At 42.1% G+C, this 19,817-nt stretch overlaps 1 protein-coding gene across 1 annotated transcript in view; it reads left to right on the top strand.

Moving 5' to 3' along the window:
- The window catches only part of LOC145412967 (neuroligin-4, Y-linked-like), a 50,826-nt gene extending 31,540 nt beyond the window's left edge, over window positions 1–19,286 (top strand). The window contains exons 8-13 of the mRNA XM_080282790.1: window positions 990–1,155; window positions 2,695–2,844; window positions 3,653–3,713; window positions 11,657–11,755; window positions 18,561–18,644; window positions 19,027–19,286. Of these exons, the coding sequence (XP_080138916.1) occupies window positions 990–1,155; window positions 2,695–2,844; window positions 3,653–3,713; window positions 11,657–11,755; window positions 18,561–18,644; window positions 19,027–19,286 (820 nt within the window). The remainder of the gene's footprint in view (window positions 1–989; window positions 1,156–2,694; window positions 2,845–3,652; window positions 3,714–11,656; window positions 11,756–18,560; window positions 18,645–19,026) is intronic.
- Window positions 19,287–19,817: the final 531 nt, after the last annotated feature.

The raw sequence follows: 19,817 nt of genomic DNA, 5'->3' as shown, positions 1-19,817 counted from the left end.
CCCCTTCCTTCATCTCTCTCTCAGCCTGACAATGCCTCCACCACCACCACCCCCCGTCATGCCGACAGTGCATTCTACCTTGCCCCTCTCCTGCCTGCCTCTCTCTCTCTCTCTCTCTCTCTCTCTTTTATTGCAAGAGACATTTTGGATAATTTCTTTTACGTAATATTGTATATATTGTAAATTTGACATCATTTCCACACCACCCTTGAGGTCAAGGCCACCGACTGGGTGTGGAAGTGTTGCCGCTCGCGAGTGAATAATGTCTTTTTTTTTTTACTTCGGTATTGGCATATGCCTACTATTTTGTCCTACATATTAGCTTATGATTATAAATGTGATTATTCCTCGCCCTCAAAATTACGGTAAAAAATCAGTAAACGTGAGCATTTTTCCCTAGCAACACCTGTACAAGCTATGCTTGGGTCTATGGAGGGGTAGACTGGGTGTGTCAGTGTTGCCACTCACAAGAATTATATGAATTATTTCTTTTACTTTGGATATTGGCATATTTCTTCTTTTTTCAGTCTCATTATCTTGTAAACATAACTGTGATATTATTACCCACCCTAAAACTACGCTAAAAACCATTAAAAGTGACTACAATTTCTTTTAGCAACACTGTACAATATGTATGCCATGTGTCTGTGTTACTGTATAAATATTTTATGCATAATAAGATTACTGTTGATATCATCCATCAAAATACACAAGTGTAAGTTTTACTCATCTGAATTTATCGTATTTGTGATGCCTTGTACATAAATAGCTTCCGTTTCACATCACAAGGTGGGGAAACGTGGCACCATTGTACACAAGTGCGGGCCACACCACAGCCGCAAATTTACGCGAGTCCTACTATAGTACCGCGATGTCCACGCAACCCAAACTGCTACCATTCCTAATCAAACACTCTTACTATGCATTCCACAACCCTTTCCTGTTTGTGGTTAAAAGGTAAGGCCTAGATACGCTTCTTTCTTCCGCAGCAGCTCGGCTAAAGTGGGTATTAGCAGTAAATATGTAAGGTATTCCACGATACTTCTCGTCACCATCGGGCTTGGGGTCTCACTCCTCCTGCTGAATGGACTCATCTTCCTTGTGCTCTTCTTGCGTCGCCCCCTCCAACCCCCATGCCACCACCACCAGGCAAAGGTGAGGAGGAGGAGGAGGAGTGTGAGGACGAGTAGGAGTGTGGTAAGTTGAGGATAGTGTGTGTGGGGGGGGGGAAGGAGTGAGTTATGTAACGTGAGGGAGAAGAGGAAAGGAGTGTACGGAGTAAAGGACAGGTGAATCAGGAAGAATTCAGATGAGAGAGTGAATGTGGGAAGTTGACAGGCAAACAGGAAGACGAAACAGGGGAGAGTTAGGTAACGTGAAGGAAAGGAGGGGAGTGTTTGGAGTAAAGGATAGGTGAGTGAGGAAGGATGTAGATGAGATATACCCTTTTTACTCTAACTTGGTCTAAATTTTCCGTCTCGCTATCTTGAATGCTGAGTTGTAGCGACAGTATAATGAAATTATACAAGAAAATGATACCAGTCATGAAGAAGTGCTATGGAAAGAATGTAGAGCTGTAGTATTGTCCTATTCTTCCACTGAGCTACACTATATATGCTACAAAAGACGAAAATCTGAGCCAAGTTAAGGTGAAAGGGGTATGGTAAGATGACGGTAAGAAGTCGGGGAGGGAAGAGTGTGAGAAGTCATATACAGGTGAGTGGGGTAGTGTGCAGGTGGGAGGTAAGGTGAGCGTAGGTAAAATGATGGGAAGAGAGGGTATTATTAAGATGCAGATGGGGTAAGATGAAGGGGCTAAGTCATTTTGTAAGACAGAATGAGTAACCAATTGACACTGTTATACTGCACATTATGATTCCTCTTAATAGTCGTAAGCTTTTCCATCTATGTATTATCTAACTTCACTGATGCTTTCTCTCTCTCTCTCTCTCTCTCTCTCTCTCTCTCTCTCTCTCTCTCTCTCTCTCTCTCTCTCTCTCTCTCTCTCTCTCTCTCCATTTCCTTTTATTTTCCTTTCTGCGCATTCGTATTAATCACGCACATGTCAATCACCATTTCTTTTACTGTACCTTATGTTTCCTTCATTCCCGCTTCTCTCTCGCCCCTGTACTCACATTTATCATCCTTTATTTACCATTCCCTTACCTTCGTTGCTGTACAGTAACCCCACGTTATACAAGAGTCAGAGTTTTGTTGTGGGAAACTCGGTCGCAGAGGGAGTTATCCTAGAAAGTACGTTTATACCATTCGTGTAAGGGTAATGCGATGCTCGAGGCCTATTAGTTGAGTCATCTGGCTATTTTTTCTAAAATCGTCATAAAGTTTCATAATTACTACTAATGGTAAGAGAGAATGCAATACAATTTGGTACTATAATTATACTGAATGCTCACCAAATTCAGGCCAACATTATAACACGTTTGTCATCCAGTATCACAAAACTTCAAGGGATCCTGGGCTTCTACGAGATGGCAGGTGACTCGGTTGCATGTTTCTTGTTGTATCCCATTAATCAAATATTTATTAAAGTGAATTTTGACTTATGAGTAAGTGGTAAAAGGTGTTTAGAATGTATTCTAAGTTAATGTTGGGCGATATCGTTTAATATAGGACCCCTGTGCTTCATCCATCTTATCCACCTATTTCCTTTCATATCTTTCTCCTTGACTGCAGCGTGAGGGTTGTCGGGCAGTGCGGGTGGGGTCTGTGGTGAACCTGCATGAACTGGGGGCTGGCAGCTATGGTGAACCCCCAGACTGTGTCAAAGCATCCTACGAGAAGCTGCACTTCACCCAAGACCAGCTACAAAAACTCGACAGGCCAGTAAAATAGGGATATTCTTTTAGTCACACATCACGTTTAGACTATGCACACTCACGAGCCAGAATTTATGCTTATCATCGTCTATTCATAAGCCTGGGTGAAAGGATATAGTAACGAGGGTTTTTATATTGGTAGAATGCCTTTTGTTCGTAGATGGACATATTTCTTGGCTGCACAATATCCATTTTACTTTGTGCCCTAAAATTGCCGTCTCTCCATCTTCAGTGTTGAGTTCTCACAACAGATGAACACAAGAACATGATACTAGTCACAGACAAGTGCAGTGGGAAGGGTGTGGAGTCACTGCATTGTCTTTTTCTGTATCTGAAGCACCAGATATAAGCAGAAAGAGGAAAGAAAAATCTGAGCTATGTTAGTATAAAAAAAAAAAAAAAAAAAACTACAGTAATCAGTTCACTTTAAGCTGTTCCTCATGCGTTCAAGCAAAACTATAATTACTTCTCTCTTCCTTTGGATACACTTGGAATATGAAGAGAAAATTTTGTTTCGTAAATGTAGTGAATAGTTTGCTAAAAACTTTCGAAACATTTCTTAGTGACTGGTAGAGATACCTGGTAACCCCCACCTTCTTAAACCGATGCAGAGTTTGTAAATGTGTGTGGGTGTTGTGCCTTGGGAGTTAACGTGGGTAAGATTAAAGTAATGGTCGTTGACAATAAATGTTGACCCCCAGTGTGATATTATAGTGACTGACGAGAGACTTGAATTGGTGGGTTAGTTTGAGGTATCTTGGTGCAGTGATAGAATAGAGGTAAATGTGAATAAGTGAAATTTTTGAGTGGCACAGGGAAGGAAAGTGGCTGGTGCTATGAAGGTCATATTAAAACGCAGACGTCCTAGTGTGGCAGGTAAGGCAGCTTGTATGAAGGAGTTTTAGTGCCTGCTCTAGATTAGGGGTGTGAGCCTATGGCGTGGTATGAAGATGAGTAGCCAAGAGTAAGAGCATTGGAGATGGACCTGTTGAGGAATTTGTGTGGAGTGAGGATAGTGGACTGGATAAGGAATAATGTGATTCGCAAACGGAGTAGGGTAAGGAAGTCTATGAACACCAGAGCCGAAAAGAGTGTGCTTAGATAGTGTGGCAATGTTGAGAGAATGGGTGGGAAAAGAGTGGTGAAAATAATATAACTGAGCAAGTTCAAAGGTGGGAGGAGGCATGGTAGGTCAAGAAGAAGGTGAATAAATGTGATAAATGAGAGTTGAGCAAGAAAAGTGTGGAAGCTGTTGAGACTAAGAAACTGACAAGAGATCGAGTTGACTGGGAGCATTTTGTGTAGAGGAGTGGATGACTTGGGTTTGGCGCCCCATATCAACATGACAGTTCTCGTACGAACTTTGTCTTACAGGTGCGAGTGAAGCTACGTACTTTTTTTTTTTTTTATTCTTTATCTATCATGTGGAGCCACGATTCCGGGAGCTTGAACGGTGAATGAATGGGAGCGTGGTTTGTTCAGTAGGGCAAGCCTTGGTTAATCTCATTCTTGAAAGTTCTGTCTGGCTTTCTGGAGGTCTGGATGATGATGATAATGGTAATGATGATGGTGATGATGATAATTATGATTGCAGAAGTAGTACAGGTAGTAGCAGTAGTTGTAGTAGTAGAAGTAGCAGTAATAGTAACAGCAGTGATACTACTACAACTACTACTGCTACTACTACTACTACTACTACTGTTACTACTACTACTACTACTACTAATAATAATAATAATAATAATAGTAATGATAATTTGTGGGCACTAAACTGAATGACTGAATGATGGGCGGCCTCACCTGTCACATATTAATAACAATGTGGTAGGCAGGGGCGTCCACCATCCACACTGTAGATGTACAGTACCACCTTCAGGCAAATGTATCCTGAGTGACAAGGCAATTATTTTCAGTAACCCAGGATTTTTACCCCCGCCAAGGAGGTTTTGTTTTTGCCAGAGTTGGTCGGTCTATTTGTTTGTTTGTCTGTCTGTTAGCAGGATTACTTGAAGAGTTATCAACGGATATTGATGAAATTTTGTGGAACTGTGGGCCATGGGCTAAGGAAGAAGTAATTAGATTTTGAGGCGGAACCGGTTCCATAACCGGAGTATCCAATACAATATCTCCAAAAGTTCTCAATGAATTTCAATGAAATTGTGCGTGAAGGTGGGCCATGGACCAAGAAAGAATTATTAAATTTGGGGACGGATCCGGATCCTTTTTAGTGGCAACTGCGTTGGAGGAGGTATGCACTTTCTGAGTGCTTTCTAGTTTTTTTATTATTTATGCATGGAAGAAGGAACCAAAGGTCAGAAGCCAATAAGACTGTTCCCTCCAAGGAAAAAAAAAAAAAAAGCTAACTCAATACTAGAAAGCATCCCTTCGCCAATGCCATTGCCATTAAAATGGATCCGGATCCGGATCCGGATCCGTCCCCAAATTTAATCAATTCTTTCTTGCCCCATGGCCCGCCTTTTCATAAAATTTCATTGAAATGCATTGAGAACTTTTGGAGATATTGTGCTGGATTCTCTAGATCCGGATCTGTAGCCGCCCCCAAATTTAATCATTTCTTCCTTGGCTCATGGCCCGCCCTTCCACAAAATTTCATCAAAATCCATTCATAGCTTTTTGAGTAAAGCTGCTAACAGACAGGCTAACAAACAAACCACCGCCGGGAAAAACAACCTCCTTAGTGGAGGTAATAACAAAGAGCCAAATTCAAGATCTGTTCATTTCGAGATGCCTGGACACATTGCGTTTGAAAGACTGGAGATCATAGGCAGTAGAAAATACAGATAGAGGAAGACAGCTCCGGAGTTGACCTGTTGCATACATGGAGGACTGGGAGTAACGGTTAACTCTTGCATTAGAGAGTTGGACAGAAAAGGTAAGTTAGTTTGTTGCTAAATGGGTGGCACGTTCCCGCCGTTGTGGTGGAGGGATGCAATCACACAGTTCAGAGGAGCAGTGACCATCGTAGTAGCGATAGAAAAGAGATAAGGATGCAACAGTGCGGCGAAGAGACAAAGGACTCCTAATTGTCTAGTTGGTCAAGGTGCTTCGACGATGGGGCTGGAAGAGTTCATATTTAAGGGATGGCTGGGGTTTGTTGCTCGTAATTCTTTAGGGAAGACCGAGGTTGGTCACCATCGCCTTTGTGGCAGTGAGTAGGCGACCACTATGTCCCCTACGTTTCTAATTGGGAGAAAAAGAAGACTGGGTGGCAGAAAAAAAAATAATAAGGATGATGATGATGACTGTACTAGTAGAGTTGGAGTTGCCAAATGTCTCCGTGGGCCCGTAAAAAGTCCCAGAATTCCTGTAGTCAGTTATGCATTTAGACTCTGCATCAGTAAACAGTGATAAAGGTGGTCGTGTCCTGGACCTGTTAAACTACACTTCGTAGATTAGGATGAATTACTCTTAGTTTGTTGCCATGATTTCTTTTTTTTTCTTTTTCTTTTTCTTTTTTCTTTTTTTTTTTGCCTATACATGCATATGAGACCAAACTGTATATGAGGAACATTTTAGAATATAAGTTCATTAAGACAATCCCTTCCTCTAGATGAAAAAGTCGATTTCCTTCAGCCCCCCCCCCTCCTTTCTCTCTCTCTCTCTCTCTCTCTCTCTGGATAAGGCTGTATCACTCTCTCCCTAGTACCTCTCATACATGGGTCTCTGCTTTTTCGAAATCTCTGCTTGAATCCTGCCCTTAGCAATGCATCACCCTTCCAGCACTCTCACTTCTTTTCTGTCTAACGCCCTAGTGCAAGAGCAAACCGCTTCTCTCAGGTCTTGTGAACACAAGGTGAGTATTGGTTAGGTTTGCTCCACTCCGTCTTTACCTCTGTATGCAACGCCCATTCTTCCAAGTGCATTTCGTCCACAAAGCTTTAAGTGAACGAGTCTTTATTTCCCCTTGTTACTGTTGAAAGGAGAGTATACTATATGCCGTCAGCCATTGAGAAATAAAGAAAAGATGGTGTCCAGTTCCAAAAATGTTTCTCTCATACTTTTAATGCAAATATCTGGGGTAAAAATCCTTGGTTGTCCCTGAGCCCACAATATTAACATAGGCTACTTCATTTTTCACAAGTGCCTTCATTTTTCGTCTGGACCCAGCCATCAATAATTCCTACTACACTTCATTAACAAGTGTTCCTAAGATTATCACACGCTTCTTCTCTCACGCTTTTTCTATTGATTTTGCGTCATCTTAATGCACTTCTTATTGCTTTCATCAGTTTGCTATACAAGCCACATATAAGTAATCTTCAGAGTCTGAGTCCATCTGTCCTGGCATAATGCTTTTCCCCATAATTGGTGTATGTAGCATTATAATCCATTTTAGATAACACTCAAACATGTTAATGAAGCACACACGACCGCTTCGCTCTCCCTGATTCAACTTGTTATTCACATCTAAGACTTCCTAACTCACAACACGTTATGGCAGAACACACACTGTAGATCTACGGTACCTCAGTATACAACTCCATCCGCTATAGAGTTCAGTCTTCCTTCCATCACCTTTATTTTTGTGTAATGGCTCAGTTGTACCGACTCTACGCTCCGTCAAAAACATGATCTCAATATTTTAATACATTTTGTTTCAATGTTTACAAAATATAAGAGTGAAAGTAGTCTTATATTTTGAAAGTGAACGAAATGTATTAGAATATTCTCCTGTAACAACTCATATTTGCACATGGCCAGTAATTAAATCGGTGCAACATGGAGAGAGAACTTTATATAGCATATGAAGTAAACGGTTTATTCAGAAATATTCACCTAAAAAACGAAATAAGCAACAGCACGTATTGTGAAACCACCGGTGACCTGTGTAAAGGTAGTTTTTTGATCGAGTGCTCTTTTTCTTAAGTAATCTGGTCTGTAGTTCCATTTTTTTTTTTTTTTATAAATTTTCCAAGTGTTCAAACCGCTTTCACCCCTTACCCGAAACTACTCATTCGCTGTGGTGCGTGCCAAAATATATCATTCACTGTTATCAGGAATATAATACTTATCGTGAAAGCGTTTGGTATTCTTGGTACCGTAGTTCACTACAGCAAAGTTATTTGTTCTGAATTCAGCAAAATTGAAAAGGAGAATGATAATTTGCAGCTAAATTTAATAACTCTTCCCTTGGAAATTAACTCGGGTAACGCAGCGGAGGCAGAACCAGGTGTGCGCTAGAGCTGTTATTAATATTCAGCACCTGAGTGCAACACCCTCCCACGACACTATTTAATAACAGCATTGCCACTCGCTCAACACGCTATTGTAATGGCAGCACCAACACCCACCCACCACACTGTTGTATTGACACCACCAACACCCACCACACTGTTGTATTGATACCACCAACACCCACCACACTGTTGTATTGACACCACCAACACCCATCACACTGTTGTAATGACACCACCAACACCCACCACACTGTTGTATTGACACCACCAACACCCACCACACTGTTGTAATGACACACCAACACCCACCACACTGTTGTATTGACACCACCAACACCCACCACACTGTTGTATTGACACCACCAACACCCACCACACTGTTGTATTGACACACCAACACCCACCACACTGTTGTATTGACACCACCAACACCCATCACACTGTTGTATTGACACACGAACACCCACCACACTGTTGTATTGACACCACCAACACCCACCACACTGTTGACACACCAACACCCACCACACTGTTGTATTGACACCACCAACACCCACCCACCACATTATTTTAATGACAAATTAAGATAAGGTTCAGTACCTCCACGCCCATATCGAAAATCTTTCTTTGTTGATTTGTATACCCAATTTTAAAGTGTAATGAAAATATAGAAGATCATCATGCCTTATTATGCTATATAGAACTTCATATAGCATTTGCAAAAGTTGTCGATTATGTAAGGTGTTGCAAGGTATTGACAAAGAAACCATACGTATTCAACGTTAAAAGCAAATGAAAACATGGCTATGACCTTTTGTTGACGTGTTATCAGTGGCTCTTATTCTGATGCTAACTGATCATCCTTCGTAAATAAGATACCGTGCTTAATCCATCGTAAATAAGATATTATGCAAATTGTATATGTTTTGTACCGTTCCATGTCTAGGAAATCGAGGGAAAACAGGTATTGTCGGCATGTTTTTGTGTGGCACGCAACACTCCCGTCCACCTTTTGTTAACACGAGCAGTTTGGTATTTTCTTCATGTAACCATATATGCTTTAATTACATCATGCATGCCAAATATTTCCTAATGATGTAGTAAATAAAAAATCACTTAAATCATGCGGATAATTAAGTTACAGTAATGGAACTTAAAATGTTTACATGAAGATATTACACGGTCAAATAATGTTTTATTCTGGTCGCCGAACACCCCAACATTGTTTGCATCAGGCAGTTGTCCAAGCTGACGCTACATCTGATGCCAGCGCCATCTATTGTGGTCTCCCTGTTGTTTGTGCGTGTGTACGGGCGTTAACTAACGTTATGGTCCCTGGTAGTGAGATTGCTGTTTATTTTAAAGCTGCCCTATCTTCCATGTAGAGTCTTTGCTTTCCGAGTACACTCAGAGACAAAAGTCATGCCACTGTTTTTTCCAGACATCAAGGAAGCGTTAGCACAGTTACATATTTGTGGTTCGTTAGCCTGATTTCCTCAAGCTTCAGATCTACTGGTGATGGTGTGACAAACAAATGAACCCAGGAAATTCCGAAGCCTTAACATCGATTCGTGAAAACTGCTGCGTCCGAATATGAACCATATTCGGTCAGGCGATGACTTCCTGGCCTTTACATCTATTCTCACCACAACACACCAAGCAGACCTTGCATATACCTTGGTATGGAAAGGGAAAGCAATATGCATCCAACTACTAGGGATGTGAGAGAGGACGCGAAGCACTTTTTTGTTTTTTTCGGGGGGTGGGGGGTAAGGGGTATCCCGGACCGATACTGAAAACATTCGGTGCAGGAAGAACCACAGAAAGTTGGATTAGGCAATTTCGGGAGGACGACATCGAAGAACGGTCATCGTTCAGGTCGCCCTGCTGTTGGCACATCAATACAGGCCAGGGCAGTGAGCAGGATTTCTTAAATGGGGGGGGGGGTAAAAAAAAACCCTGCTTTTTACATAACATAGTTTATTCACTTTATTTCATTTATCCACTCATTCATCATCTAATCCTGTGTTGCCCCATGAGGAGCGTAGGAGTTTGGGGCTAGGCAAGTTGGTCCTGATATTTAAAATGAGATTGACCAGCCACATTCATCCCCGAGTGGCATTACGTGAGCAATAAACTCTAACCATCCCTTGGATGTAAACCTGCACAGGCTCAATCCGATTCGAGCGCCTTAATTACCCACTAAACTAAGTAACTCGGTACGGTAAACTTAGGTACTGTAACTGACTAAAGTACTGAAAGGGTACAAACTCAGGGTAATTTACATACCGAACTGTACAGAACATTTGAAGTGGTAGTACATTCTGTACAACCTTTCTCCCGGGGCTTCTGGGTGACTGAGAGGTTTTGTGGTGGGCTATGAGGCAGCAAAGGGGAAACAGAGGCGAACGTTAGTTTGCAAATTGGTACTACCAGACTTCCAGTAGTGGAAAATAAGCCAGAGTACATATTCAGCCACCAGCACAGTGGGGTTAAGCTTATAAAAAAAAGTCTATGGTAAAGCCTCAGCATATTGTTTTTAATTATTTCTAGTGCCCCCTCCCCTTCTAACTAACACATCACACTAACACATCACAGCTTTTGAAGGCTGAATACTACTAACTCGAATCTGTCAGCTGTGCAACTTTACATCTATGGTAGACTTATGGTTAACAACATACTGGATAATATTCGTGATTCTAGGGATATCTCGAGTCCCGTCCCCGTCATAAACCCTTACAACACAAGTTGTGTATGCTCCACGGCAGTAACTAGTTGTGTTTAGTTGAGAAACGATTATCAGTTCGGTAGAGATATGTGTGATGAAGAGTCAACCTATTGATTTCCTTTGTCCTAGATCCTTCCAAGCACCACAACTAACGGATGCCTGATATTTAAACATTTTAAGTGCTCCTTCTCCACATTACCTTTGAACTTCGAGTTTCTTGGGTTTGAAGCCACACACACCCTCATTTACAATCTCATCTCCCAGAGAATTCGGTTTGATTAAGAAATAGTGGCTGGAAGACAATAACCATTTAACCTTTCACCGTGGCTGATACAATCAAGATAACTTCAGACAATTTTATTCAGTACAGTATTTAGAAACCCTGTGCAGTCAGTGGTTTAGAAGTTATATCAGTTAATCCATTCATCGCATTAGATATACTTGGGTATTTTATTCTAGCTAGTATAGAACAATAAAATCTTCGTCAATCAAAGGGTGAGGAAGTCCCACTGGGCCGATATCATCCAGTTTCATATATCAAACCTCGTACAGTGTTCACCAGCGCATCAGTGTGGATAGAAAATATCAGGATCCCAGTTACATTTGTCTGTGACCTTTACATTCTCAAAAAGGCTATGTTAAATTCCAGTCAGTAGATTTACAACTTCTGATATATGCCATGTAGTATGACCATTGGGTGATACGTTGGCCATGAGTCAGTGAATGGACTATCTGGATTCCTGTCAACCCTACCTCTTTCCCGACTCCACTACCTCTCTAGTATTTTTCTCACTGGCACTCTTTTTATCTCCACTTCTTCCTCGGTATCATCGTGCTTTACTTCTTTCTGTCTGAGTAATTGTCCACTCACCCTTTGCGTCTCAATCAAACAGATCCCCCTGTAGACACCTCCAGAGACCCCAGACGACGCCAGATCCCCATATACCTCAGGAGCCCTTCAGGCCGTCCACTCACGTTGCCACCATCACCAGGTAAGAAACACCAACCCCTTCCCTCTTGCACACACTTTTGTCCCTCACGCAGTCTTGACTCTCTCGCTCACTGGTGGCACACTTCCACTTCTCTCTCTCTCTCTCTATCTATCTCCCTCTCTCTCTCTCTCTCTCTCTCTCTCTCTCTCTCTCTCTCTCTGTTTCAATGGGATATTTGACTCGTCCTAATTTGTCAGAGTCTTTGTTAATTTGAAAATTTCACATCTCCAGCTCAAACTGTAATTCACATGTAAATATCTGCACTGACGAGTACCTAGACGACTCTTTGATATGGGTAGAGTAAGGCCAAGCGTTCAAAGAAAATCCTACAGCAAGAGGGAAAATAAGTGTCGTACGCCTGAAGCACACACGTTTTTTCGATGTGGCAGTAATGTAAACTGCACTGAACTGTATGTGGGAGCGGACCGCGAGAAATATCAGCACAGATGATCACACGACAATTGCACAGTTGCCAAAATACCTAATAAGCTGAAGCACACTCACGTTCAAATGGATTTCTAATATAACAATTATTATGTAATATATTAATACAGGCATTGTTATTAACCATCTTTTTTCATCCACAGTGGCTCATCCTAAATAGTCTGTCTTGATGGGTGTTAAGCTGATTCGGGTGGGTCAACCCCCACCCTCACCAGCCCCAACACCCAAGAATTTCAAAAACTGTAGCCGAATGGACACGTTCAGGGGCTGAAAGCAGATGTGTCATCAATATTTGTATCTACCGGGTTACTGTGATTTATTGTTCACATTTACCCTGCAGCGGCGAGCAATTGGCCACTCATACCTTAATCGTTAGAACTGAGTAGCCTAGACCCGAGACCATTTTCTCTTGATGGTGGCCGTAAAGAATTTGATGACGGAAGATCTAAAGAATAAAGTCAAACTGTACATCTGTGTCTGTCTTTGCTTTTGTTCTTTTGTTTCACGAGAACGGTAGCAGATATGGACCTAATTCTTTTTGCATTAAGTTGGGGTAAGTTCAGGGAGTGTTGGAAAAATACTTTTTGTTTGGCGATCGGGCGCAGCGCAACGGGGCAGAGTTGTCGGAAATCGCGACATTCGAAAATATCCAAAAAAATTTTACTGCTTTTGGGTCAGAATTGGTTATGGTTGGTTCAATAACTGAATGGGAGGTAATGGTATTTGCAAACAAATTGTGATGAAAAGACTATTAATTAGTCCCGCAATTTTTTGCGAGCCAGCACCAGTATATTAACTGTAACAGTGCATGGTGCAGCATACTGTAATGTTAGGCATTTTTCACTTACATAATATGATATATTTTTCAATAATCGTTCCACAAAAACATGCTTCCGGAATTGTTTATTAAACACAGAGGGACAGCCTTTTCTATTACAGTTCTTCTTCGTTTTACAACATTGATACATTAGCCATACCTGTAGCTGTCTCTACATTAATATGTTAAGGAATTATACGGTGTCTGCTGCTGTTGCTGCTGCTGTTACCACTACTACTACTACTACTACTACTACTACTACTACTACTACTGCTACTACTACTACTACTGCGGCAGCAGCTACTGTTGCTTCTAATTAACAACACCCGTTACCTACTAGAAGCCGAGCTATACAGTACAGGGACCTTAAGGTCAAGGTCACTGATCTTGTGCATGTCACCTTAGGTCATCACAGTCCATCAGTCCCTGAAGTTTGGTGACTCTAGTTTTAATCCTTCATGGAAAATTTGGTGACATCCAGAATATCTGGAAATGTCCCAGTTTTCTATTTTTTCCGACCTAAGAGAATAACCGACCGATTGGAACCATACTCCTTTACGCACTGCCTCTGCCATAAGGCTATATTAGAGTAAATTTCAGCTTCCTAGTTTAACCGGTTCTTGAGATAACATAGCCAACCTACTTTTCTGTGTTCTGGATAATATCCTTAGATCTGGTTGACGGATTGCTGCCATACTGGGCCAAAAGAAGCAGGCAGCACCAAGTTGGAGGCTCTAGGCCATGTAGCCTTTGAATTATCGCAGTTTAAAATAAGGATGACTACTAATAACACTGGCTTAGAATAGTATAATTTCCCACAGCGATGTAAGAAGTTTTCTATTTATCTATCTATAGCCCTACGCCTTAATCCCGCAAAGGGTGGCCGCAGACAAAACGCCTCCAAGTCGCTCTGTCACCCACCATTTGACTACCCTCCCCCCAACTCACCCCCCCCCTCCCTCATATACCTCTCACCATCCCTCCACCTCATCCTCGGTCTACCTCTCCCTCTCCATCCCTCCACCTCACCTACATACACCCTCTTAGTCAGTCTTTCATTCTCCATTCTCTTCACATGTCCAAACCACCTCAGTGTATTTCTAATCTTCTCAACCACATCTACATCCACCCCACAGCGTTCCTTCACTTCTTCATTCGTCAACCTGTCCCTCCATGTCACTGCACATTCTCCTCTCAAGTAACTCATTTCCACTGCTCTCACTCTTGGCTTGTTCCCCTCTTGCAAGGTCCATACCTCGCTTCCATACGTCAGGGTAGGGATCACAATACTATCATGCAGTGACTTCTTAACTTCCATACTCACCTCCCTATTTCTCATCACTGCTTTCAGTGTACCAACAACCTTCCTTCCCTGCTGTACCCTTTCACGCACTTCATCCCCCAAAGTTCCATCCTTACTCATCACACTACCCAAGTACTTGAATGCACTCACATTCTCCATATTCTCACCATCCAACCTCACTGCACACTCTGTGACTTCATTCCTCTCAAACACCATAACTTTACTTTTGTTTACATTAACTTTCAGATTCCTCCTCCTACACACTGTCCCAAATTCATTCACCAAACCTTGCAACTCCCATTCATCTTCACTCAACAGTACTGTATCATCAGCAAACAGCAACACCGGAAGCTTCCAAATCTCACCCTCATTCATTAGAGCCACCCCCACATCCACTGCCCTACCCTGCACCTCCTTTACAACCCCATCCATGTATATATTAAACAGCCATGGAGACATCACACAACCCTGTTTCAGTCCCACATTGAGATCAAAGAACTCACTCAGCTCACCATCCACTCACACCGTAGCCCTAGCTCCCTCGTACATACTCTTCACAGCACTCAACAATATCCCCTCCACTCCATATATTCTTAATACCTTCCACATACCTTGCCTATCTATTCTGTCATAAGCTTTCTCCAAGTCCATGAAGGCAGCATACACTTTCCTTCCCTTCTCTAGATACTTCTCCACTAAATATCTTAGAACAAATATCTGATCTACACACCCTATTCCCTTCCTAAATCCCCCTTGTTCTTCTCCAACTAGCTCCTCCGTCATATGCCTAACCCTATCAATGAGTATTCTACCATATATTTTACCAGTCACACTAAGTAGGCAAATACCCCTATGGTTACCACATACTTCTCTCTCCCCTTTTCCTTTGTATAAAGGAACAATTATACCTGATTTCCAGTCCTCTGGAACCCTTCCCTCTTCCCAAGCCAATCTACACAACTTCCATATCCACTCCACAACAATCTCACCCCCATACCTCAGCATTTCACCACACACTTCATCAATTCCTGGGGCCTTTCCCAACTTAATCTTCTTCATCGCTTCCACTACTTCCGGCCTACTGATCTCTTCCTCCCTCCTCTCATCTCTTCTTCTCCCAGCCATTCCCCAACCACTTATACTCGCACTGCTCTCACTCTCTACATTCAACAAATCCTCAAAGTGCTCCTTCCATCTCCTCAGTTTCTCTCTCTTCTCCACCAACAATCTATTATTCCTATCTTTCACTCCCCTACTATTTCCCCTTTAATAATAAGTAGTATGATAATGCTAATGAAGAGAATGGTAAGAGACACTGGTACCATCCCTTCGGTGGGCAGGTCGTGCGTCCAAGCAGATGTGGGTAAGAAGGAGTCCTCGATCAGTATGGCATCCTCCACGCAACAGCAGGAAGTACGAGGAAGGGAGGGTGAAGCCAGGAACTCTCCCTTTGGGCCCGCCATCGGTGAGGACTATACCGCTCTTTAACAGTCAGGTGACATTACAGAAACAATTTATTCTTACTTTCTTGACCTTGTGTTTGTTGCTTATGCGTATATGTTCCCTCATATTAAGATGTTTATTTAATATCTTCTGTCCAACTACTTTATATGTGCTTGTTTTAACTGCGTCATAAAACTCACTGTATCTGAAAGCTGTCCTATCTCGATTTGTTTGTTTTCAGTGTTGTTGCTTTTGTTCCCAAGAGTCTGATATAGCTGTCACAGCACCCATCCTCTCAAAAACCCTATACACGTATGCCACATCACGCAGGACGTTGCTCACCACTCACGGCCATTACAGTCCATCCTTCCCACTCTCAGCCTCCCACATCAACCTTTTCCCTTCCCCCTTTATCTAATATCTGAAGGATCTCTTTCCCACTGCCTCAGCCACCTCCCAAGAACTGTTGAGCTTCACATAACCACTCAGTATTGTGCTGTTCTATGCAACCCACCCATTTCCACTTATTCCTTTTTTTTTTTTTTTCGTGTCCATCTGAAGTGCTTCTCTTCATTGGGCAAGTTGTGTTGTTCATGCTCCACCATCTACCACTTCCTCAGCACATCCTGCCTTTCACATCTATGCTCTGAGATGACCGTAATGAAACTGGGTGTCATTCAGCTGCATACCAAGCTTCAGTATTAATCTTCATGGGGCATTTTCCCCATCATGCCTCACCACCCAGTACCATCCTACCCTATTGTGCTCGTCTCCATCTACCGTGCTCACACTTGGAAGGTCTGAATTGCTCGATTTCATATTCCGTAACCATAAGCATGAGCAGTCCCAATTGCCTGAGTCATTATGATTGGCCTGAGGGTATAAGTTCCTTAAAACCTGAACTGTTTGGCAACAAAATATATTTGCATTGATGGTGATTTTATACTTTCCATGACTTTTTGGCTTGCAATTAGCTGATCTACATTGAAGAAAACTAATGTAAGAACCTTTTGTGACCTAAAGCAAGAGAGTGCTGAAATTGTAAGTACACATGCACAGGGCTTCTTCGGCTTGAGTTAGTATGAGATAAATTAAAGTAAATATAAAGGGAGGATATATGGATTTATATTTTCTGGACGGGTCTAAGGTTGACTGTGTGGGCCTGAATCTACAGTATGGATTAGAATGGAGATTATGGTAAAAAAAAACTCATGTAACTTTATCTGAATTTAACATATTCATTTGAAGATGCTCGGAAACATTGTGCTCAGTCATTTCAGGCCAAGGATATATTATTTTATTCTTTTCACCTTCGGCTTTATTCAGATAAGGAGATTTGTCAGAGCAGTCGAGCAAGATACTGTTTTCATTAACATCTGTGCTAGGGGCCTCTCTTTTGATGAGTGAAATAATCTGGCAGTATCAAGGGTTAAGTGAAAAGTACATCACTAGACTGAAAGGATTAAAATTGGAGGATCGTAGGAAGAGATACAGAGAAAATAGTTTCAGGTTGACCTATTGCGTATATTTGTAAATAGGATTAAGAGTACTGGTTTCCTGTTTGGACAAAAATGTAATAGAGAAATCACAATCCTGTCATGCATAGGCTTTGTTTTTACTTCCATTCACATTACCCTCATCATTTTCACTGTTTCAGTGATCCAGCGGTCTTTCTTCCCTGCTGTACCCTGTCATGCACGTCATCCCTCTAATCTTCCATCCCTAATCATCACACTTCTAAATACTTGATGACACCCACATTTTCCATTTCCTGGCCATCCAGCCTCACTGTGTATTCTATGACTTGACCATCCAGCCTCACTGTGTGTTCTATGAACTCATTTCTCATAAAAACCATAACTTATATACATTTACTTTTAGAGTTCTTTCTTTACATACACTTCCTAACACATTCACCAAGTCTTACAAACCCTATTCACCTTGACTTAACAATACATTGTCACCGGCAAACAACAGTACATGCAGCGTCCAAACCCTACCCACGCACTAAGGACACTCCAGCATGCACTGCACTAACGTGAACCTTTTATATATATATATATATATATATATATATATATATATATATATATATATATATATATATATATATATATATATATATATATATATATATACTGTATATTTATATATATACATGCATGCAACCATAATTTAGGAGGAACGTTGTTGTCAAATGTAATGTAAATTGTAACTGTCCTGGTGGCGCAATTTACTACAGTACAATAAATGAGCTGGGGTGGGGTGGCAGCATAGCCCTACACCAGTTCAGTCTGACATGGGCTGGAAATACATAAAACAACAGGTGTAACAATACTGGTTAAAGTGAAGTGGGACTGAATGCACCTGAGTAAGCCGAAATTAATCCCTACACCCCAAATGAGGGATACAGTGCGTGCTGTGCCGCCTGGGCATTATTACGAAAAATTGCCCATCTCCAGTACCCAGTTAATGAGTCAAGACAAGGGTTACATACTGTACAACGAAGTCCATAATGAAATTCAATTTTCCTTTTGAAGCAGCAGCAAAGAAGTAATTGTTAGCTTGCTTGATGTCGCCATAGAGACATGTAAAGAACAAAAGCTGTTTCACGAGAAAATGCGTTCGACGAGACACCAGGCACAAGTATAGGCAAACTGTAAGGGGAATAACTTTGTTCTGTTCCGGTTGTAACCGGGAGTAGACTGAATTATCTTTGGCTGGTGTTTGGGAGGATTAGTCTTGATGAACAGAACAGCAGATGTTACTCCCTTAGGGTAAAAATCCCTCGTGTCCAGTGATATCCCCTGGAACGCTCTTCTCTGCGTCTGAGTACGTCACCCAGGATGCTCCTCTCCGCATCTCAGAACGTTGCCCGGGAGGTAGCAGTTAAAGTTGAGGGTATGATATGGATCTGTATTGGTTTGAATTATTATCGTGGTGTAATGATTTCTGTCTAATTTAAGTACGAAAATGAGAGATTGCTGCAACTGATGAATCACAAGTGGCACATTACTAACTCTTCCTTCACGATGAGTTTAGTGCACATCATTTGTTGAATCAATAGGGTAAAGGCTATATTCTGTTTATGAACTCGGGTGAATTCTGGCGTTTGTTCTCATGTCGAACGATGTGTGCGTGTGTGTGTGTGTGTGTGTGTGTGTGTGTGTGTGTGTGTGTGTGTGTGTGTGTGTTCATTTTCAATTCGTTTTCAGGTGATAGTGCAAGTGTTTTACCTTATCGTAATCTGAATTATATTTTCAGGTATTCCTCAGTGTAACCTGTTGTGTTGTCTTACATTCCCAGCAGAGCCGCACACACTGCCGAAGGACACCACAATAGGGGCGGGGTGTGTGCCCAGCCACTCGCCCATAGTAACGGGTCCAGGAGCGAGTAACGCAGGTGTGGGCGGAGATCGGCGGCCTAATGGGTGGCTGATGGTGGTGGGTAACTTGCCCGACCCGCCCCCGCCACCTAGGGCCTCCACCCTCAGGAAGGAGAAGAAAATCACCATTCTTGACTAGACCGTCCACAGGCTATGATCAACACTGCATCGTCCCGCACGGATGTGACAGAAATCTTCTCAGTGACAATGTATTCATATCCTTCCCTATTCCTCCTCCATCATCCATTTCTTTTGTTTTGTGGGAGGGGATACGGCTCCCCACACTCAGCTCCTTATGACCTGTGACACAACCTCGTAATTCTACCACTGCATTTTCCTTTTTCACCACATACGGCAAAAATCAATGTACTCTTTACGCAACTGGACTAATGTAATCACCAGTTCTAACTCAGACACCCTCGCCTTAACAACAGCATCCACCACCCCAGCTGCACCCCACCACTACCCCAGCTGCACCCCACCACTACCCCACCTGGACACCACCACTACCCCGCATGTACCTCACCTGCACCTTACCATCACCCCACCATTACCCCAAATGCACCCCAAATAAATAGCTGGCTTTTACTGTGTTCACCCAAATTATGGTGTTCCCTTGTACAAAGGAAAAGGGGAAAAAGAAGTGTGTGGTAATCATAGGGGCATTTGT

Source organism: Coenobita brevimanus, chromosome 94 (genome assembly GCF_032717465.1).
Source record: "Coenobita brevimanus isolate Jiangsu-jjx chromosome 94, ASM3271746v2, whole genome shotgun sequence".
NCBI lineage: Eukaryota > Metazoa > Arthropoda > Malacostraca > Decapoda > Coenobitidae > Coenobita > Coenobita brevimanus.
Note: the sequence above shows the minus strand (reverse complement) of the source record. Positions and strands in the feature narration are given on the sequence as shown.